The sequence below is a fragment of the Molothrus aeneus genome, chromosome 4 (assembly GCF_037042795.1).
Source record: "Molothrus aeneus isolate 106 chromosome 4, BPBGC_Maene_1.0, whole genome shotgun sequence".
Lineage (NCBI taxonomy): Eukaryota > Metazoa > Chordata > Aves > Passeriformes > Icteridae > Molothrus > Molothrus aeneus.
Genome location: NC_089649.1, coordinates 15,569,523 through 15,587,036, shown reverse-complemented (window position 1 = coordinate 15,587,036; position 17,514 = coordinate 15,569,523). Strand labels below are relative to the sequence as shown.

Genomic DNA, 17,514 nt, shown 5'->3' with positions numbered 1-17,514 from the left:
ATCTAATAATTCCTTCCTGGCCCGGCCATAATTTGTTTAGAGATGTTGTTCTACTTCTTTCCAAGCGCTATTCACACCATAATTAAATGATACTCAAGCTTTTAACTTTGATTTATTTCATTTCTCCGAGCTGGCGACAGTGAGAGCTGATACAATGTAATTTTTTTTATTTCCCTTAAAATTACCAAGTCTGCTGTTTAGGTGAGAAATTAAACACCTAAGCACTTATTTTAACCTTTCTGCTGCAAAGTGAAATTCATGGAAATAAACCCGACCACCTCCAGGAAAACTGACTTTCCCCGATTTCTTTTCTCTGTCTTTTCATTTTTTCTTTTCCTTTTCCTTTTCTTCTTTTCCTATTAGACAGGCGTGGGAAATTGGCGGGATAGCGGTGCTTAGCTTTTGCAGGAGGATCCCCCCGGTTCCCTGCCGATGGGGGACGCCGGCGGGGGCGCCGCTCCCGGCCTTTCCCCGCGCTGTCCCCGCGCATCCCCCGCCCCTGCGGTGCCAGAGCAGCGGCGGGACACTCTGGCTGTAGGTGCGTGCTGAGCCCGGACGGGACTTTTTCCCCCCGTTTTTAAAAATTATTTTTTCTTTCCATGGAAGGTGGATTCGAGGCGGTGGGGTCGTCGCTTCCCCCCTCCTTTCTTTTTCTTTTTTTTTTTTTTTTTTTTTCCTTTTTGGCTTTTTCCCTCCCCTTTCCGGGAGGCGACGGGGCGCGGCGCGGCGGTGAGTGCGGGAGCACGCGTGGGCGTGGGAGCGGCGGGGGGCGGGCAGGGAGCGGCGGAGGAGGGGGCCGGGGCCGAGGAGGCAGGCGCGGAGGGCCCTTCCCGAGGAGTTGGGCTGTAGTGACAGGCGAGAGGGGAGGGGAGGGAGGGGAGAGAGTAAAACCCACCGGCGCGGCGGCGGGGAGGGCACTTCGCGAGAGGCGAGGGCCGGCGCCGGAGCGGAGGCGGACAGCGGCGAGCGCCCGGGCTGAGGGCGGGCGGGCGGGCGAGAGGCATCCCGCGCATCCCGCGCATTCCCCGCGCATCCCCGGCTCGCCGGAGCCGCCTCTTCCTCTCGTCCCCGGCGGGGCTCGGGCAGCCGGCTGAGGGGAGAGTGGGATTTTTTTTTTTTTTTTAAATTTTTCGGGGGGTGGGGGCGCGGGGCTCCTGCGGCTTTTCCGGGGGGTTCGGGCCCCCGGCCCCGCGCCCCTGCCCTCCTCCGGCGGCCGGCTGCCGGCGGGCCGGGCGGCGGCGGCGGCGAGCACCATGATGATGTCTCTGAGCAGCAAGCAGCCTTTCGGCCTCCCCCACGGCGGCGGCAGCGGCGGCGGCCTCCACGAAACCAAGTACTCGGCCCTGCACACCGCCTCGCCCTGTCCCTCCGCCGGCGCCGCCGCCCCCGCCGCCAGCTCCCCCAGCAGCACCGGCAGCGGCGGCTCCGCCGGACGCGGCTCCGGCTCCGGCCCCGGCGGCAGCGGCGGCTCCGGCTCCAGCTCGGGCTCCGGCCCCGGCGGCAGCGGCGGCGGCGCGGAGGCGATGCGGCGGGCCTGCCTGCCCGCCCCTCCGGTAGGTGCCCGCCGCCCGCCGCTCCGCTTTAAGGGGAGCCCCTCGGCGGCCCCCCGGATCCGCCTGATGATTTTTTCATGGCCGTGCAGCAAATCACCCGGCGCCGCCGGGCGCTCGCCCAACTTATGCATGCGGCGGCTCTTGCCGCTCGTATTAATTTTTATGACCTGGGATGCTGCGTGCGGCTGGTGCGTGTGTCCGTCCGTCCGTCCGTCCGCCCGCCCGCCCGCCCGCCGCGGCTCCTCTGTGCGAGCGGCTGCGCGCCGCGCCCGCTCCCTCGCCCCGCTAGCTCCCTCTTCTCCTGTGCTCTCCTCCCCCCCCCACCCCACCCCCCCTCCCTTCTCCAGGATTTCTCTTTTAACATGCTGGGAAGGTTTTAGTGGCACGGCGGAGTGCGCGGGGAGGCGAATTCCCTGCTGAGCGTTATGTGTGCCTTCTATTTGCAATTGCAGAGCAATATATTCGGCGGTCTGGACGAGAGCCTGCTGGCCCGCGCCGAAGCCCTGGCAGCGGTGGACATCGTCTCCCCGAGCAAGAGCCACCACCACCACCCGCCGCACCACAGCCCCTTCAAGCCGGACGCCACGTACCACACCATGAACACCATCCCCTGCACCTCGGCCGCCTCCTCCTCCTCCGTGCCCATCTCCCACCCGTCCGCCCTGTCGGGCACCCACCACCACCATCACCACCACCACCACCACCACCACCAGCCCCACCAGGCGCTGGAGGGGGAACTCTTGGAGCACCTGACGCCGGGGCTGGCGCTGGGGGCCATGGCGGCCCCCGACGGCGCCGTGGTCTCCACGCCGGGCCACGCTCCGCACATGGCCGGCATGAACCCCATGCACCCGGCGGCGCTGGGCATGGCCCACGCCCACGGGCTGCCGGCACACATGGGCTGCATGAGCGACGTGGACGCCGACCCCCGCGACTTGGAGGCCTTCGCCGAGCGCTTCAAGCAGCGCCGCATCAAGCTGGGGGTGACCCAGGCCGACGTGGGCTCGGCGCTGGCCAACCTGAAGATCCCGGGGGTGGGCTCCCTCAGCCAGAGCACCATCTGTCGCTTCGAGTCTCTCACCCTCTCCCACAACAACATGATCGCCCTCAAACCCATCCTGCAGGCGTGGCTGGAGGAGGCCGAGAAGTCCCACCGCGAGAAGCTGGCCAAGCCCGAGCTCTTCAGCGGCGCGGAGAAGAAGCGCAAGCGGACCTCCATCGCCGCCCCCGAGAAGCGCTCGCTGGAGGCCTATTTCGCCCTGCAGCCCCGGCCCTCCTCCGAGAAGATCGCCGCCATCGCCGAGAAGCTGGACCTCAAGAAGAACGTGGTCCGCGTCTGGTTCTGCAACCAGCGCCAGAAGCAGAAGCGCATGAAGTACTCGGCGGGCATCTGAGCCCAGCGGCACCGACAGCGCCAGCGCCGCCGCCGCCCACAGAAGATCCCATCAACAACCAGAACAACAAAAAGGAAAGGAGGAAAACGACCCCAAACGACCCCAGCCCACCCCGCCGCCCGCCCCGCGCCCAACTTTCGGGGGAACTTCCCCGTGGAGCCGCGCCCGGACCCGCCCCGGCAAGTACCGCTGGTTTTTATTCCTAACAGACCTCGCCCGGGTGGCAGCGGGGTGGCCACGATGCCATGGCTTTCTCGGGACCCAAACTTGAATCTAGAGTTGAGGCTTCGCACCGCGAGAGACGTCTAAAAATATTTTGATTTAAATAATAATAATAATAATAATAATAATGATTAAAAAAAAACAGATGGCAGGTTTTTCTGCATTTACACTGCGTATTATAAATATATAAATATATATATATTTTTACTGTGGTTATTATCCTTTTCCTTCTCTGAAGTTATAACGCTTAGGGAAAGAGCTGATCCTGCTGTGTTCACTGGTCTTCAAAAGCTATTATTAGATTACTGCCAAACAACCCCTTGTAAATTATTAATTTATCTCTCTAGCAACTTCATTTTGTGCTCATTCTAATTAATTACACCTCTTTAATCTAAGTCTTGATAAAAGTAAAAAAAAAATTGTTAGTGAGAATCAAATATTTTGTGTTGGTAGGATTTATGAACGTGAGCTTTTCTTCTTCTGAATGTCCCTTTTGGCCATTTGTAAATTGTCACCTGAACCTAAGGTATTTCTCTGGCGAGTATTCTTATTCGTACGGCGTCGGCACCCTATAGTAGATGTCTTACGTTATTTGTGTAGCCTGATTCACTGTCCGAGGTATTTGTTTACCGCGTTACATATTTAATGGGGATTCCCATATTGTCCCCACCACACGCTGCTCCCGAAGTGAGAAAGGACGTGGCCGCGTAGGTGACAGCGCTGGGGGGTGGGGAGGGTGGGGGGTGGGATTGTCCCTTCGGGTTTCTTGCCAGCACAATATCCGTCTTTCTCGATTTCAAACGTGTATCGCGACGGTATTCAGACCGGCTCGGTTATTTATTTAATTATCCGATTGCTTATTTATTTATTTATTTATTTGTTCGGTTATTTATTACCTTTAATTGCAATACTTTTCCACGGAGGAAAGTCTCTTTTTGGAAGTCTGTTTGTAGAAAAGCCAAATTAAAATTTGTAGGGAAGGGGAGCGAGCGAGCGAGGCTGCACTGCTTGTAAATTCACAACCGATTTGGTACACTTCTTTTTGGAACAACAACAATAAACTGAGGGTACTCGGTTGGGTACCTGTATGTATTGTAAATATTTCATTGGCGTTGACGCACATAATAGATATATTCTTACAGATTTCGCTGTATCGCTATTCTATCCGAGACTGTTTGAAGTCTTAAGTTCTGTACATGACGCGATTTCGTTGGTTTTTGTTTGTTTTTTTTTAAATTTTGTTGTTTTTGTTTTGTTAATAGGAGGTTTATTTATTCTAGTAATGTAATAAGTTATTTTTAAATGTTGTTAAAATCGTCTTTCATTAAAAAAAAAGAAAACAGGATTTTTTACGTTTTATTGGCAAAGCGCGTTTGCTGCTTCTTGTTTTTCCCCCGCCAGCCTCTGCCCGAGCTCCGCGCCGCCTCCGGGCAGGGGCAGCGGCCCCGGGAGCGTCGGGGCAGCACCGGGGACAGCACCGGGGACAGCTCCGGGCCCGCCGTGTGCGCGGGGAGGGGACACGGGGCCCTGGGGTGTCCCCGCTCCCCGAGCTGCTCTGTCCCCCCCGCCCCCGGCAAGGGGGAGCCCCGCAGGCTGAGGCGCGAAAATAACCCCCAAATTTGAAAATGGAAAAGTGATTTCCCCGCGCGGCGCTCACAAAAGCCGGGGAAAAAAAAACCCCGACGGCGGCGGGCGAGGGGGGGAGGGAGATCATACACGAGCCACGATTAAATATTCATATTTCCGCCCAGCCACCAGCTCCAGCTGCAGCTTCAAAGCCGCCCGGGCACGCCGAGGGTGCCGGCGGCTCCGCGGGCGCGGAGGCAGGGCCCGGGGTCCGGCGGGCCCAGGCTCCGTGTCCCCGCCGCTGTCCGCGCCCTCCCGCCGCCCTGCCAGCCCTTGTCGCTGTCGCCGCGGCCCCCGCAGGGTCACGGCTCAGCCCCGCGGGCCCGCAGGGTGTTTCCCTGCTCCTCCATCCACCGCCGAGGCTCCCAACTTTTTGGGAGGGGGTGACGCTGTCCCCGACCCCCCCGCGGTAAGTGTCCCCCTGCCCTGCGGGCCCGGGGCTCCTTCCGAGAGGGGAGGGAGGGCAGCAGGAGCAGGGAGCGGCCGCCAGGGCAGCAGGGTCAGGGCAGCCCGGCTGGGGAGGGCCCCGGAGCCCCCAAAGCAGCAGAGCCCCCCCAGACCGAGAGCAGGAGAAGGCGGCGAGCGGCGAGAAGAGCCCCTGCACTGCCGCTGCGCCCTCTTAAATGAGCCATTCACTTAAAGGCTATTACGGGCGAATTAATAAATTACACAGCGAATTATTAAATCCAGATAATTACAAGGAATAAGTAAGTAATCATTAGTTATCTCAGCTAATTACTGTGGGTCAGAGCGAGCGAGAATGTGAAATCCTCCTCGGGAATTGAAATTAACTTTGCACTGTGAGTCTCTCTGCTTGACATCCCCAGTCTGTAGGCACATGGCAGCTCCCCTGTGAGCTCGGCTTTCTATTTAACTTGGAGAGAATGGAAATAAAATTAAGTGGCGATGTGATAATAGGAAGCTGCTTAGAAAGCAAACGCGGTGGGTTTTATTTTTTACCTTTTACTGCCTGGAGATAGATCGTTCTCTAGTTTGCCAAATTAAAAACCCGGGGCAATTAGCCGACTTCTCCCGGTACCTGCCTGTGCCGCACTCGCAGATGATTAACAAACGAAAAGGCAGGGAAGAGCCGGGGGGCTGAAGGGTGTGTGGGGGTGCAGAGGTGCCCGGGATCCGGGAGAACCGGGCCGGGTGCCAGGGCAGCCCCTCCGCTGCCCGGGCCGAGCAGGGCTGAGGCACCAGCGTGCTTTGTTTTGGGAGACAATAAGCTGACGAGCTCTAATGAGGGTCCTCGTCTCTTCCGTTGATCTTTCGCCAGATCCTCCAGGAGCCCCCCCTCTCCCCCAACACCCATCTACGGCATCACTTCCCGGCTATCCTTCACGTGCATCTTTTGTAAACAGCAGATCCACAGGCGGAGATGCTCGCGCTGCTCTCGCCGGGCTTTGCCCGCATTAAAGCAACAACAGCAACAACAACAACAACAACAACAACAACAACAAAAACAAGTGCTGTGCGTGCACGGCGAGGAAAAATATCTCGGCTTCTTTGCCTTTATCAATTGCAATTAGGTGGACAATCTTCCCCCTCTTTCCTTGCTCCAGTCTGGGATGATAATTAAAATTTAATGAAGCCTGGGAGTAGCAGAGCTCTGTCTGGGGACTGTGGAATAGAATATTTTAACTGTACATTTACACCAAGTGTCTGGCTTCAAAGACGTGACTGCTTTTAATCTCGAATTAGAAAACCACAGACCTGAAATTAAATATTAGCCACCCTCGGCTCCCCTTCCTTCCCGCCACACGGTCACGCCTGCGTTCGCCTGCCTTGCCCCACGACACGCACACATCCCCGTCTCGGGTCTCCAATTACCCTCGCTTTAATAATAAATGGCTTTGCCGGGGTGCGGGTTTTCCCCTTTCTTTTCTTTTCCTTTCCCTTTTTTTTTTTTTTTTTAAATAGGGTTAATGCAATATTAATTGCTCGTAGCTGCTATAAGAATGCGCCGCGTTTTTCCAGGAACAAATCGATGGATCGAGGCGGCGAGCGTGGAGCAGGAGGCGCAGCCCTGGGGCCGCCCGGGTGAGTACGGCCTCCAGCGGGGCCCTCCGCGCCCGCGCAACTCCCGCGCCCCTTCCCGCCCCGGCCCGCCGCTCGCTGCTCCGCTGAGGATCGGGGCGAGACCTCCTTTTGCCTCCCCAAATGCTCTCCCGGGGGAAACCCCAGCAGTGCCCGCTCCTGGGACAGCCCGGCCGGTTTGTGATCCCGGCGCGGTGACTGGGGTGAGGAGGATGGGGGGTCAGCGTTCTCCTCCCTCTCTCCCTCCTTTATGGTTTGTTGTTATTTTGGCAGGTGAGACCCCCGAGCCCTCCCTGAGGAGGGGAACCTGCCCCGCGGCTGCGGCTCAGCGCGCCCCGCAAAGGTAAAGGAGGGGCTTGGAGGGAAGACGAGGACACCCCGCAAGCCAGCGGGGCGGCGGGTGGGAGATAGAAAAAGAATCACAGCCCACCTGGCAAAAAAATCCCCCAGGAAAATCCCCCAGACAGCCGGGACCCCTTTCCCAGGGCGGGGGAAGTTCCTGACCTGCTGACACGGCTCCGCCGTGCGGGAGCATCCCGGGGGCCGGGCAGGAGCCGCGGCCGCTGCGCGGGGCCGGTCACGCCTTCCCTGGCCCAGGGCCGGGCCCTCAGCTGGCACTTGTTGACAAAAACAAGAAAAAAATTAAGAGCAAGAAACAGAAAAGAAACCAACCAAAACCTTGTCCCCAAAGTGGCCACGACCCTCGAACGAAAACAACGGAGAGAAAGCAGAGGCGCTGGCAGCGCTCTGGGCGGCAGCTGGGACACGCCGGGAGCGTGTGTGTGTGCGGGACACCCCCGGAGCGTGTGTGTGTGCGCGACGCGGCTCCGCGGATGGGCCCCCGCCCCTGCCCGCTCTCCGCGGGGCGCAGCGCTGCCCGGCCGGGCTGCTCCGGACCCCCGCGGGCGCTGGGCGCTGACTCGCGCAGCGGCACAGCCGCGCTCCGAACCTGCCACCAGCCCCAGTGGGACGAGCTTCGGCCTCCTCCTCCTCCCCCCGCCCCGGGCGGCCCTGGGGCAGGCGGAGCTGTGCGCGAAGCCCCGCGGAGTTTGCGCGGCGGTGGGGCCGGGGCTGCGCGCCCCGTCGGGCTGCGGCACGGCTCGGCACGGCACGGCTCGGCGGCGCGGCGGGGCTGGGCTGGGCTCGCCTCCCCGTTTATACAGAACAGGATCATTTACATAAAGTCCTTAAGGCAAATAACTGTTGGGGCTCTAATTTATATCTGATCGAAAATTAGCCGTCATTATGCGCTCCATTAGCAGCGTCTTTAATGTGCTTCTAAGCACCATTTGTCAAGCGGCTTGTTAATATCCTTCAAGTCTTTAAAGTTGAGAGCTCATTAAAGAGTGCGCTCTGTTATTGATGTAATTTAGATGAGTTTGGAGGAGCGAGTGCGCCGCGGACAACCTGGATGAGCGGGGAGAGGCTGGAGCTTCCCCCGGGGCCGGGCGAGCAGCACCCCGGGCGCGGTGGCCCCTCACGGTCACCCCGGGCACGGCGGCCCCTCACGGTCGCCCCTCACGGTGGCGTCGAGCCTGGCCCGGGCCCGCTCTGTGGCGGAGACGGGAAAGCCTCTGTGGGCAGAGCACCCCGGGCTCGGTGGCCCCTCACGGTCACCCCGGGCTCGGGGGCCCCTCACGGTCACCCCGGGTCGGTGGCCCCTCACGGTCGCCCCTCACGGCGGCGTCGGGCCCGGGCCGGGCCTGCTCCGCGGCGGGGTCGGGGGAGCCTCTGTGGGCCGAGGCGGAGTAAACCCGGTTAATGATGTGCAGACGTGACTCCGCCGCCTCTCCCCCACTCCATCGGAAGAGCATAAAGGCCAATAAATTACCTCCGCTGCTTATCTGAAAATCCATCTATCCTGTCGCCTTTTCTTATTTTTTCCCCCCCTCCGCTGGAGGAGGTCGCGTTTGTGCAACACGCTGAGGCCGCCCCTTGAGGGCGAGCTGTAGGGCAGCGCCCTCCGGCTTCCCCGGGGGGCCCGGCTCGGCCCCTCGCCGCCCCAAATCCTGCCGGAGCCAGGTGCTTGTGGAGGCAAGCCCGGCTGAGCTCCGTGTCCCCCTCCCCCGGGCAGTGCGGGGGCTGGAGAGGAGGGTCCTCCCCTGCGCCGCCATCCCCGGGCTTCCCCCGGGCAAAAGCAATAAAGCGGGTAATTAGAGTGCTAAAGACGGATGTAAATAACGGGGAGGAGGCGGTGGTGACAGGCGTGCGACGCGGCCGCTGCCCCCGGGCATGAGGGAAGGAGCCCCGCGGTGCCCGCCCCGAGGCTCCGTGCGGGGGCCGCGCTGTCCCCGCGGCCGGAGGGTACCGGCGATTCGGGAGGGACTCCCCGCCCATCAGAGAGCCCCCCTGGCCCCCGGAGCCCCCAGAGCGTGCAGGGCAGAGGGGCTGCGGTGGGGAGACGGCTGCAGCCTTTCAAATCCCGCTGCAGCCCCCGGCAGGGGCTCCGAGTGGCCTTTCACACAGGCTTCTGTCAAAGGGGGGTCTCCTTCGCCCCGCGGTCCCAGGGACACACGGACCCCCCAGAGGTGTTTCTCTTAAAGTGTGATGTGTAAACAGCCACATGTGTGATCAGCCCTGCTCAGCTTTGGGGCAGTGAGCCCAGGGGTGCTCCACATCAGAGCAGGGTGGAGAGCATCCAGCCCTGGCCCTCACATGTCAGACGGCTGCTCCTGACCAGCTGGGCACATCTCCTGCACTTTGCATGCTCCAGCATGGGGTGTCCTAGTCCTAGAGCCTGGAGATGACTTGTCCTAGAGCCTGGAGATGCCCTGTCCTAGAGCCACCACTTCTATATTGGTCCCCAAAGCTCTCTGGGCAGAGGAAGAGAAAAATACCCTCAAGGCAGTGAGGGAAAACACCATCGTGGGTGGGCAAGAGATGAGGCAGAAAGAGCCACCAGGTGGCCCGAGTGATGATGAGTGGTCCTTGCAGATGAGTCCTTAGTGATTGTCACCAGGAGCACACAGGAGCTGCAGCACAGTGGCACAGGGCCCTGAGCTGGCTGGCCTCTGTTTGCTGTGTCTCTCTGCGTGTGGCACTTGGGGACAGAGTCCCCTCAGGGTGTGTGTGGGCACACTGGGGTGGCCTGCTGGATTTGAGGAAGGCTTACAGTGTGACAGGAAGCCCTTCCTTAGCCATCTTTTCACTCCCTCATAACTTTTCTGTTGCCGGTGCCACCACATTATTTTGGAGAGAATACCATGGAGGTAGGCAGGATAAACTTTGAGAATCCACATTTTTTTAGGGAGGACAATTACGGGGAGATAACTTCGTCTGCATTGAACAAAGCCATTCCAAACCAGGATGTCAAACACAGACTTGCCCACACCCAATGGGGAGGGAAACCCATGGAAGAGTCTCATGGTATGACCACACCAACATTTTATAGCAGCAGTGGCTGCAGCTTTTACAAAAGTAAAAAGCAGCTCAGTATCTTGCCATAATTTGTGGGCAGAACTTGTGGATGTGCAGCAGCAAATGAACCATGTCCTGTTCTCACCCTGGACACCCTTGTGGGAGGGCTTCTGGCAGTGACACGTGTGGCAATGTCTGCTGGGCAGCAGCAGCAGGGAGGTCTCTGGGCCAAAGGAGGGTGTGATGAGCAGGGCTTGTGCAAACCTTGGCATAATAAAAGCCTCCACCCCACAGGTACACACAAACATACAGACACAGCAGATGTTAGGTAAAAAAAAGCAAAAGGTGTTACCTTTTGTAATAGTTTTTACATCCTGAGTTGCAAAACTTCTTTCCTGATTGCTCTTCCTTTTAGAAATACAGATTCTTTAAGAATAGAGTCTTAAAATGCAGCATCTGTAAGAATAACTGTGAATTTAGCGTTTGACACTAACCCTCCCAAATTTCCACTACAAAAAGTGTCACCGCCCTCCTGGTGAAGCTGAGGGCATGGGAACCTTGGAGGCCTCCCAGTTCAGCCCTTCTGGAGGCTGGGATGGCAGCACAGCTCAGCACCTCCTGGCTGTGCCTGCCCCAGGGAATGAAGCAGGGCAGGGCACCACAGACAGCTCTGTGCTGGCTGGAGCCGATGAGCACCTGCCCAAGCAGTGCCTGGCATGGGCTGGGCACAGGGTCTGCCCCAAGCAGGCTGCTCAGTGTGCCCACACTGTTTTGGGGAGGCAGGGGAATAGAGGAAGGGAGCCAGCTGTCACACAGAGCTGCTTGGCCCGAGGCTGGAGCACAGCTCCCAGCTGGTTCTGCAGAGTGGCAGGGATGCAGCCACCAGAGACCACCCACCACTCACCTAAAGCTTTCTCTCTTCTGTAAAGCCTTTTTCTTCCCTGCTGGGGAGGTCAGGCTGTGTTTGGCCTGGATATGAAGACCAGAGCTGCTTCCCCCCACCAAGCTGAGCTGCTTTGTCTCCCTGCCCCAGGCAGTAGCACTTCCAACTCATGGAATAGTCTGGATTAGAGCCAGACAGCTGCTGGGCTCTTGCCCCCATGCAGATTTGCCAGGCAATGGCACCAGGACTCAGTGAGGTCCTGACCTCTCCAAGGACCCTACTGACTGTCCTTTGGATGATCCCAGAGCAGCCCTGCATCCCAATGGCCCCACACATGTGCAGGTGAACAGGGACAGGTCAGGCATGGGATGGGGCCACAGGGCTGCTCTCCCAGGCATCTCATGGGGATGGAGCAGGAGGCAGCCTGGGAAGGTGGGGAGAGGGTTTTCCTTCTTTCAGACAGCTGTTAAAATGTTTTCATTTAATCAGCCACAGCACGCACGGCTCAGTAAAACAGCTGGCACCCGGGCTGATGCACAGGGATGTGTAATTTTGATTCCTACCTTTCTGTTTCAAAGCTGTGTCGTTTTCAGCACTTTGATCCAGAGACTAAACTTATTGTGGCATATTTATGTATATGACATTTTCGTTCGCTCCTTTATTTATTTATTTCTGCAAAACACAGCACTGACAAGGTTTCTAGTGCCGAGGCAGAGATGCTCTCTGAAGGAAAACACACAGTCCAAATTCCAGCATGTGCTCCAAGAGTCCTGTTTTATACATGTCACAGGCTCCAATGGTAGGAGCAGTGGCAAAGTGTGGAAGAGCTCATGCAGGAAAAGTAAAAACCAGGCTGGGGGTGAGTGATAGTGTATTTAATGCTGCATTCCAATGGATTGTGTTTTAGTTTTATAAGGATGCATTTTTCTAGAGTTTTATAATTCTTTCAGGGTCGTTATAGCAACTCAGTGCTTTTACCCCTCCCTGATAGTAGCATACTGATCCTCACAACATTCCCAGGAAGTAGGGATGTGCTGCTATCCAACCTTACAGCAGAGGAATACAGAGAAGTTCAGGATGGGTGAGGAAATGGAAAGAGATTTCCGAAGTCCTAAGAGAGCTCTTAGGACCAACCCTGCCCCATCTGACACTTCCAAAACACTGAACCAGTACTTCCCTTCAATCTCTCACTCCCAGGATATTAGCAGTATGAGATACTCCATGAAATACCCATTTCCCTAAGAGCACAGCAGTTTTTTTAAACCTCAGCCTCAGGTGTACTCCGGAGGGGAGGTGAAAGCAGACTTCCCCGAATTTGGGCCTTTATGTTGGGTTCTCTGGTGTCAAATAAGGCACAAACTCTGGCTGACATCAGAGGATGGAGCATTAATAAATCCTCTTGCCTTGGGATTTCAATACATGTGATTTTCTGCCTTTTCCCTTGTGTGGGACACACATGGGGTCTGTCATCTCTGTTGTCCACTCCGCTGCACAAAACCTGTGGGGATACATCCACAGCTAAACCACTTACCCATCTGTTCCATTGGCCTGAAGGGGCTTAAAACACTTTAAAAACTGGTTTGAGGCTGGGGAGGTAAAAAGAGAGGCACAAACAGACAAGGACAGTCATGTGGAGTATGGTTCCCCCAGGAAGGGAAGGGGGAACCAGGAAGCCAGGTCCCATCCATGACTGAGCCACCTGAGGAAGAGATGCTGCTCGTGTGGATATTTCAGCACTTTGGGCACCTCCTTCACCCTTTTCTGCCTCCCAGACAGCTTCTGTTCCAACAATCCTCATCCTCTCAGTGCAGCAGCAGCCTGAATTCAGCTCTCATGGCTGAATTTATTACGTGGGTCCTCCTGTCCTTGGACACATGTGAGCACAAACAGCCCTGTTACCCACATGGAAGCAGGACAACTTGTTTCTGTAGAAACATTTTAAACATCCTCAACAACAGTTTCAGAAGATCTTGGGCTTCACATTAAGAGAGCCCTGAGATGTTAAAAATTTAACTGAGAAAACGCAAAAAGGTTAAATTAAAAAAAAAAAATTACTCCTTGAAAAGCAACAGAGGAATTGCTGGGGCTGTTAATTTCTCAACTTGGAAAGGACTCTTTGACTCATACACCTCCAAACTGAATCCCTGGGCAGTGCTGACACCAACTCTCCCTTCACCCCTCCAGATCACTTCCCTTCTTTGCCCTATGGGTGTTTGTGAGCCAAGTCTTCTTCTTTCCTTCTTGCCCAGAGGAAATCACCAGGTGGCTGGGCTGCCTCCTTGGGTTTTGTGTCAGATCTCAGTGAGATCTCATCCATGTGCATATTTTTAGGCATGACAATCTTTAAACTACCCCTGACTGAATAGAGAAAAATCAGAAGCTTTTCTCACATAATGGTACCTTATATCCAAAGAAGAAAAAACACCTGCAATCACAGGAGAAATATAACACTGAATGTAGTTCATTTTCAGTCCAGGCTTTCTAGGAAGAAGATGTTGTTCCACCTTTCCTCTCACTTCAAAATTGCCTGCCTTGCCTTGATCTGGGAAAGCACTGTGCTCAGGTTACGGGCAAATACGATAAACCAACATCTCAGAACACGTGTAGTTCTTTATTTTGAGGTACCTGTAGGCACTTTTGGCTGGCATTTCATCATTCCTCAGTCTTCTTTCTACCGAGGCAGAATCACTCAGATACTGTAAAACAACATTGCTTGCTACCTTACACCCTAGGCAGTGAGCTGTAACTAAGATGCACACGTGCAACCTGGTATTTTTTCTGCCAAACACCTCTGCAAAGCCAGCTGCACGACAGTGTCACATACATAAGTCATTGTATTGCCCTGCTGACACCCCCTGGCTAGAAGTACCCCGCTTTTCTGAAGCTGAAAATCCTCCTGGAGTAAAAAACTGCCAGAAGAATAAAAATTGCAATTACAAATCTTAATACGCAGTATTTATGTGTTCATTTCAATATTACATTTCTGTGGCAAGTTTTCTCATTGTGTGTCATTCAGTCATGTTGGGACAATTTGTTAAATAATGTAGAGGCACTTCATCATGGAACAACATCTGAGGTGATTTACAGTTCCATCCTTTAGCAGCACACCTGTAAATTGCTATAAATAATGCTAAGCCCTATTAAGGAGACATCAGGGTGCTTCCAGACAGAGGGAATTAATGGGGAAGCAGTTGTGGATGATCCTGGGTAAAAGCACTGCCACTTGGGGTTGGTCCGATACACAGGACTGCAGAGTCCACAGCCAGGCCTGAAGGAGAACTTGTGGGAGGTCCAACCAAGTCATGGAATGGCAGAGTTTGGAAGGCATTCAGCAGCAGGTTGGTGTCCAGAGATCAGTGACATTCCAGGCTTGAGTACCTTTGTTTCTCTTGAGGCTGTAATGGACTTTTTACAGGTAAAATGTTTGCAGCAAAACCTAATTTGAAAGAGCTCCTCATTTTTACTTCTCATCTGTATCACATCTTCATTCAGCAGCAAGAATAAAAATGAAGGCTGTGAAGCATTGGAACTGTGGGGACAGAGGGGAGACTTTGAGTGAAGGTGAAGAAGGGAAAAAATGGGTCTAAGGAAAAGTGTGGAAGAAAGAGCAGATGGGGAAAGGATACAGCAGGCTCAAAAAGATCAGATAATTTACTGTAATTTGTATTTGTGTGTCAACTGAAAGCCTTTTAGCTGGGAGGTGAGATTGTGACTTAGTTCTGCTATGAATATCCACCTACCTGAAAAAAGTTTTATTTCTTTTTAATGATGCAATGCTGTACATGGAAAATGGTGAGAAAATAGGATCAAGCTCCTAACCAAGGACTAGCCATGGCAAACCAGACAAAACATGGAAAGTACTTACCCCAGATGAATGATCATCATGCAGGGAGGCAAAAAACCAGTTAAAGATGGCAGGACCACATCAAACTATGAAATAAACCTTTTCAGCTCATAGTGCTGTTACTAACACCTGCACTTCAATGGTGCTGAAGATGATTTCCAGGTAGAAATTCAAAAGGTCCCAGTAGAGAGATCAGGAAAGGTATGGTGACCCATCATTCAGAGCTGCCACATGCAGGCTTTTACTTCAGCTTGCAATGCCTGTGAAGACATTGAAGCCTTTGCTTCAGAAGTCAAGAGCTGACTTGTCCCGTTACAGGAGAGCTGTCACAGGAAGGAGCTTTGGCATACACCTGGAATGGTCCTCAAAGGCTCAGAAATCAGAGGAAAAAGTAGAAGAGCTTCCTCTTGTCTTCCTTGAACACAGCTCTGACTTATGTCTGAGATTAGACTGAACCAAGCTCACTCTATTTTAGAGGTGCAAAAGCCTCTTCTTGGCTCATGTAGTCAACACCACAACAGGCTCATGAGCCTGGGTTTTGTTCCACACAGTCTTTTAGCTGATGAAGACCACTATATATTTCCAGCACCTTTTTCCTTTGAAAAAATAGTTAACTTCAGTCTCACAGTCCTGAAGATATTTCACTCTTGTCTGATATTAAGAAATGTACAACAGGGACCATAGAAATGAATCACAGCATCTGATGGTGAGATTAAACCCAGCAGCTTTCAAGGGAAAGTGCATTGTCTCAGCGATGGAAATACTCCAGCTCCCTACAGTGGGACGTGGGATCTGGGAGAAACAGAAGGGTGACTGAGACAAACATGTATAGACTATGAAGTTTTGTGGCAGAGATAGTTCCAGAAAGTTATTTTCTAGGCAGATCCTACTATCCTGAATTTTCTAGTCAGGAAGAAGGAGATAAAAACCTTAGAACATGATTTGTATGAGTGACCCCACCCAGGGACACTGATTAAACATCACCTGCTCTAAGGTGGTTTGGTGTGTGTGTGTGGAAGTGCAGTCTTGAGCAGGTGTTCATGTTTCTGCCAAAAGCAGTGCAGAACCTGAGTGTGTTGGTGATGCTGCCCTCCAAGAACAGAGGTTTGTAGAAGCAAAGTAAAAGCAAAGCCCTAATTCATCAAAATATTCTAATACCACAGAGCTCCTCTGAGAGTATCAAGGCTCAGCAGATGTGAAAGCTCATTGCAATTCCACATGTTAAAGGGGTTGCTGTGAGAGAGAAGCAACCCCGAGGTAGAAAGCAGGTAATCCTGAACTTCCCTTATCATAAATAAATTTTGGTTTAATCTGTCCTGCAAGCAGCCATCAGTGCCAAGGAAACATTTTCTCCTGGTACTTGTGTGGAAAGAGAGTGTGTAATTTCCTCAGCCTAGTGACACTGAGGAGCCGGGAGGCAGACAGCTCTTATGAAAGCAAACAGCAAAATAACAGTGACCACTGGGCTTCAGGGAGGGCTCTTTGAAGATGTTTTTAAAGGCATTTCTATAGCTAAATCCAGGTTTAAGTCACTGCAATTGTAAACTGTGAACTTGTGGCCAGATGGGACAATGTTTTCTGACAGTCCAGGAAGACCAAGAGCAATGTTGCCAGGGATAGAACAGCTCAGTGCAGGAGGCAGCAACCTTTCCAAGCTGATTTACCTCTGTGTGTGGATAAGTATGTCCCAAATGAGGGGCTGGATGTGTCAGTTACAAAAGCTGCCTCCCACAAACAAGGGCTACCTCTATCTGTCTGTCAGGTGTAGGAGATCTCAATCCTAGCTGGGCTTGGAGCCGAGCAGGAGTCAGGAGCTACTGCCACTCCCAGACACTCCTCTCAGGATGCTCCAGTTCCCAGTCCCTGGCTCACCCACGTGCTACTGAAAATCTGCTGGATGCTGGTTTTCTGTCCCACACCTCCCATGCTGCAGGAGACCAAGTAGCAGAACTGAGCTGGAGAATGAGCAGCTGCGGGGACCACTTGAGACTTGTCCCCCCAGGATCCTCCCCAGCTCCTGGAGACTCCAGGCCTGTGTCAAAAGAGGGCTCACACATGGAAATACCCATGAACATGTTTATCTTCAAAGACAGCAAACACATTCTATCTACTTGTAAGCATTTGTGTGGCAAATATAGAAGTATTATGAAGTCATGTTGTCAGGTTTGTTTAAAAAAAAAAAAAAAGTCCTCATTCTCTTTTTTGTAGGAGCTGTCTTCAGAAATACCTGCCTGTATCTCAGGATAAAGCCTTTGATGCACACCACTTCTGAGGGCTGAGTTCTTACCTCATGAGTAAGAGCTGCACCTCATAGAACTACTCAAGATTTTAACCTATTTCTGGCATTCTTACATGTCTATTATTGCTTCTTCCAGTTACAATCTACTTTTTCCTAGCAGGAAACTAACATGTGGCTTTATTAATACCTATCATCAATCTTATTTATTCCATCTATTTTCAGGTAATTATATATACAGTATTTCTTAGTCTATATTCCGATGGCCTATTTAGAGATGAATGGATTCCTTCCAGAATGGCAATGACCTTTCTGTGACTCAAACATTAATTTTCTAAATGACATCACAGGTGAAATAC

The 17,514-nt window shown here is 53.8% G+C and overlaps 1 protein-coding gene across 1 annotated transcript; it reads left to right on the top strand.

Annotated features, from left to right (window-relative positions):
• The first annotated feature begins 1,253 nt into the window (after positions 1-1,253).
• Positions 1,254-2,947, top strand: POU4F2 (POU class 4 homeobox 2). Its single transcript, XM_066548954.1, has 2 exons — positions 1,254-1,553; positions 2,006-2,947. The coding sequence occupies exons 1-2, from the start codon at positions 1,254-1,256 to the stop codon at positions 2,945-2,947; spliced, it is 1,242 nt and encodes a 413-aa protein (XP_066405051.1).
• Positions 2,948-17,514: the final 14,567 nt, after the last annotated feature.

Bases quoted from the DNA above. Each gene is read 5' to 3' on its own strand.
- POU4F2 (XM_066548954.1), top strand. From the start codon at position 1,254: ATGATGATGTCTCTGAGCAGCAAGCAGCCTTTCGGCCTCCCCCACGGC. The intron at 1,554-2,005 runs GTAGGTGCCCGC...TTGCAATTGCAG, and splicing joins CCTGCCTGCCCGCCCCTCCG to AGCAATATATTCGGCGGTCT.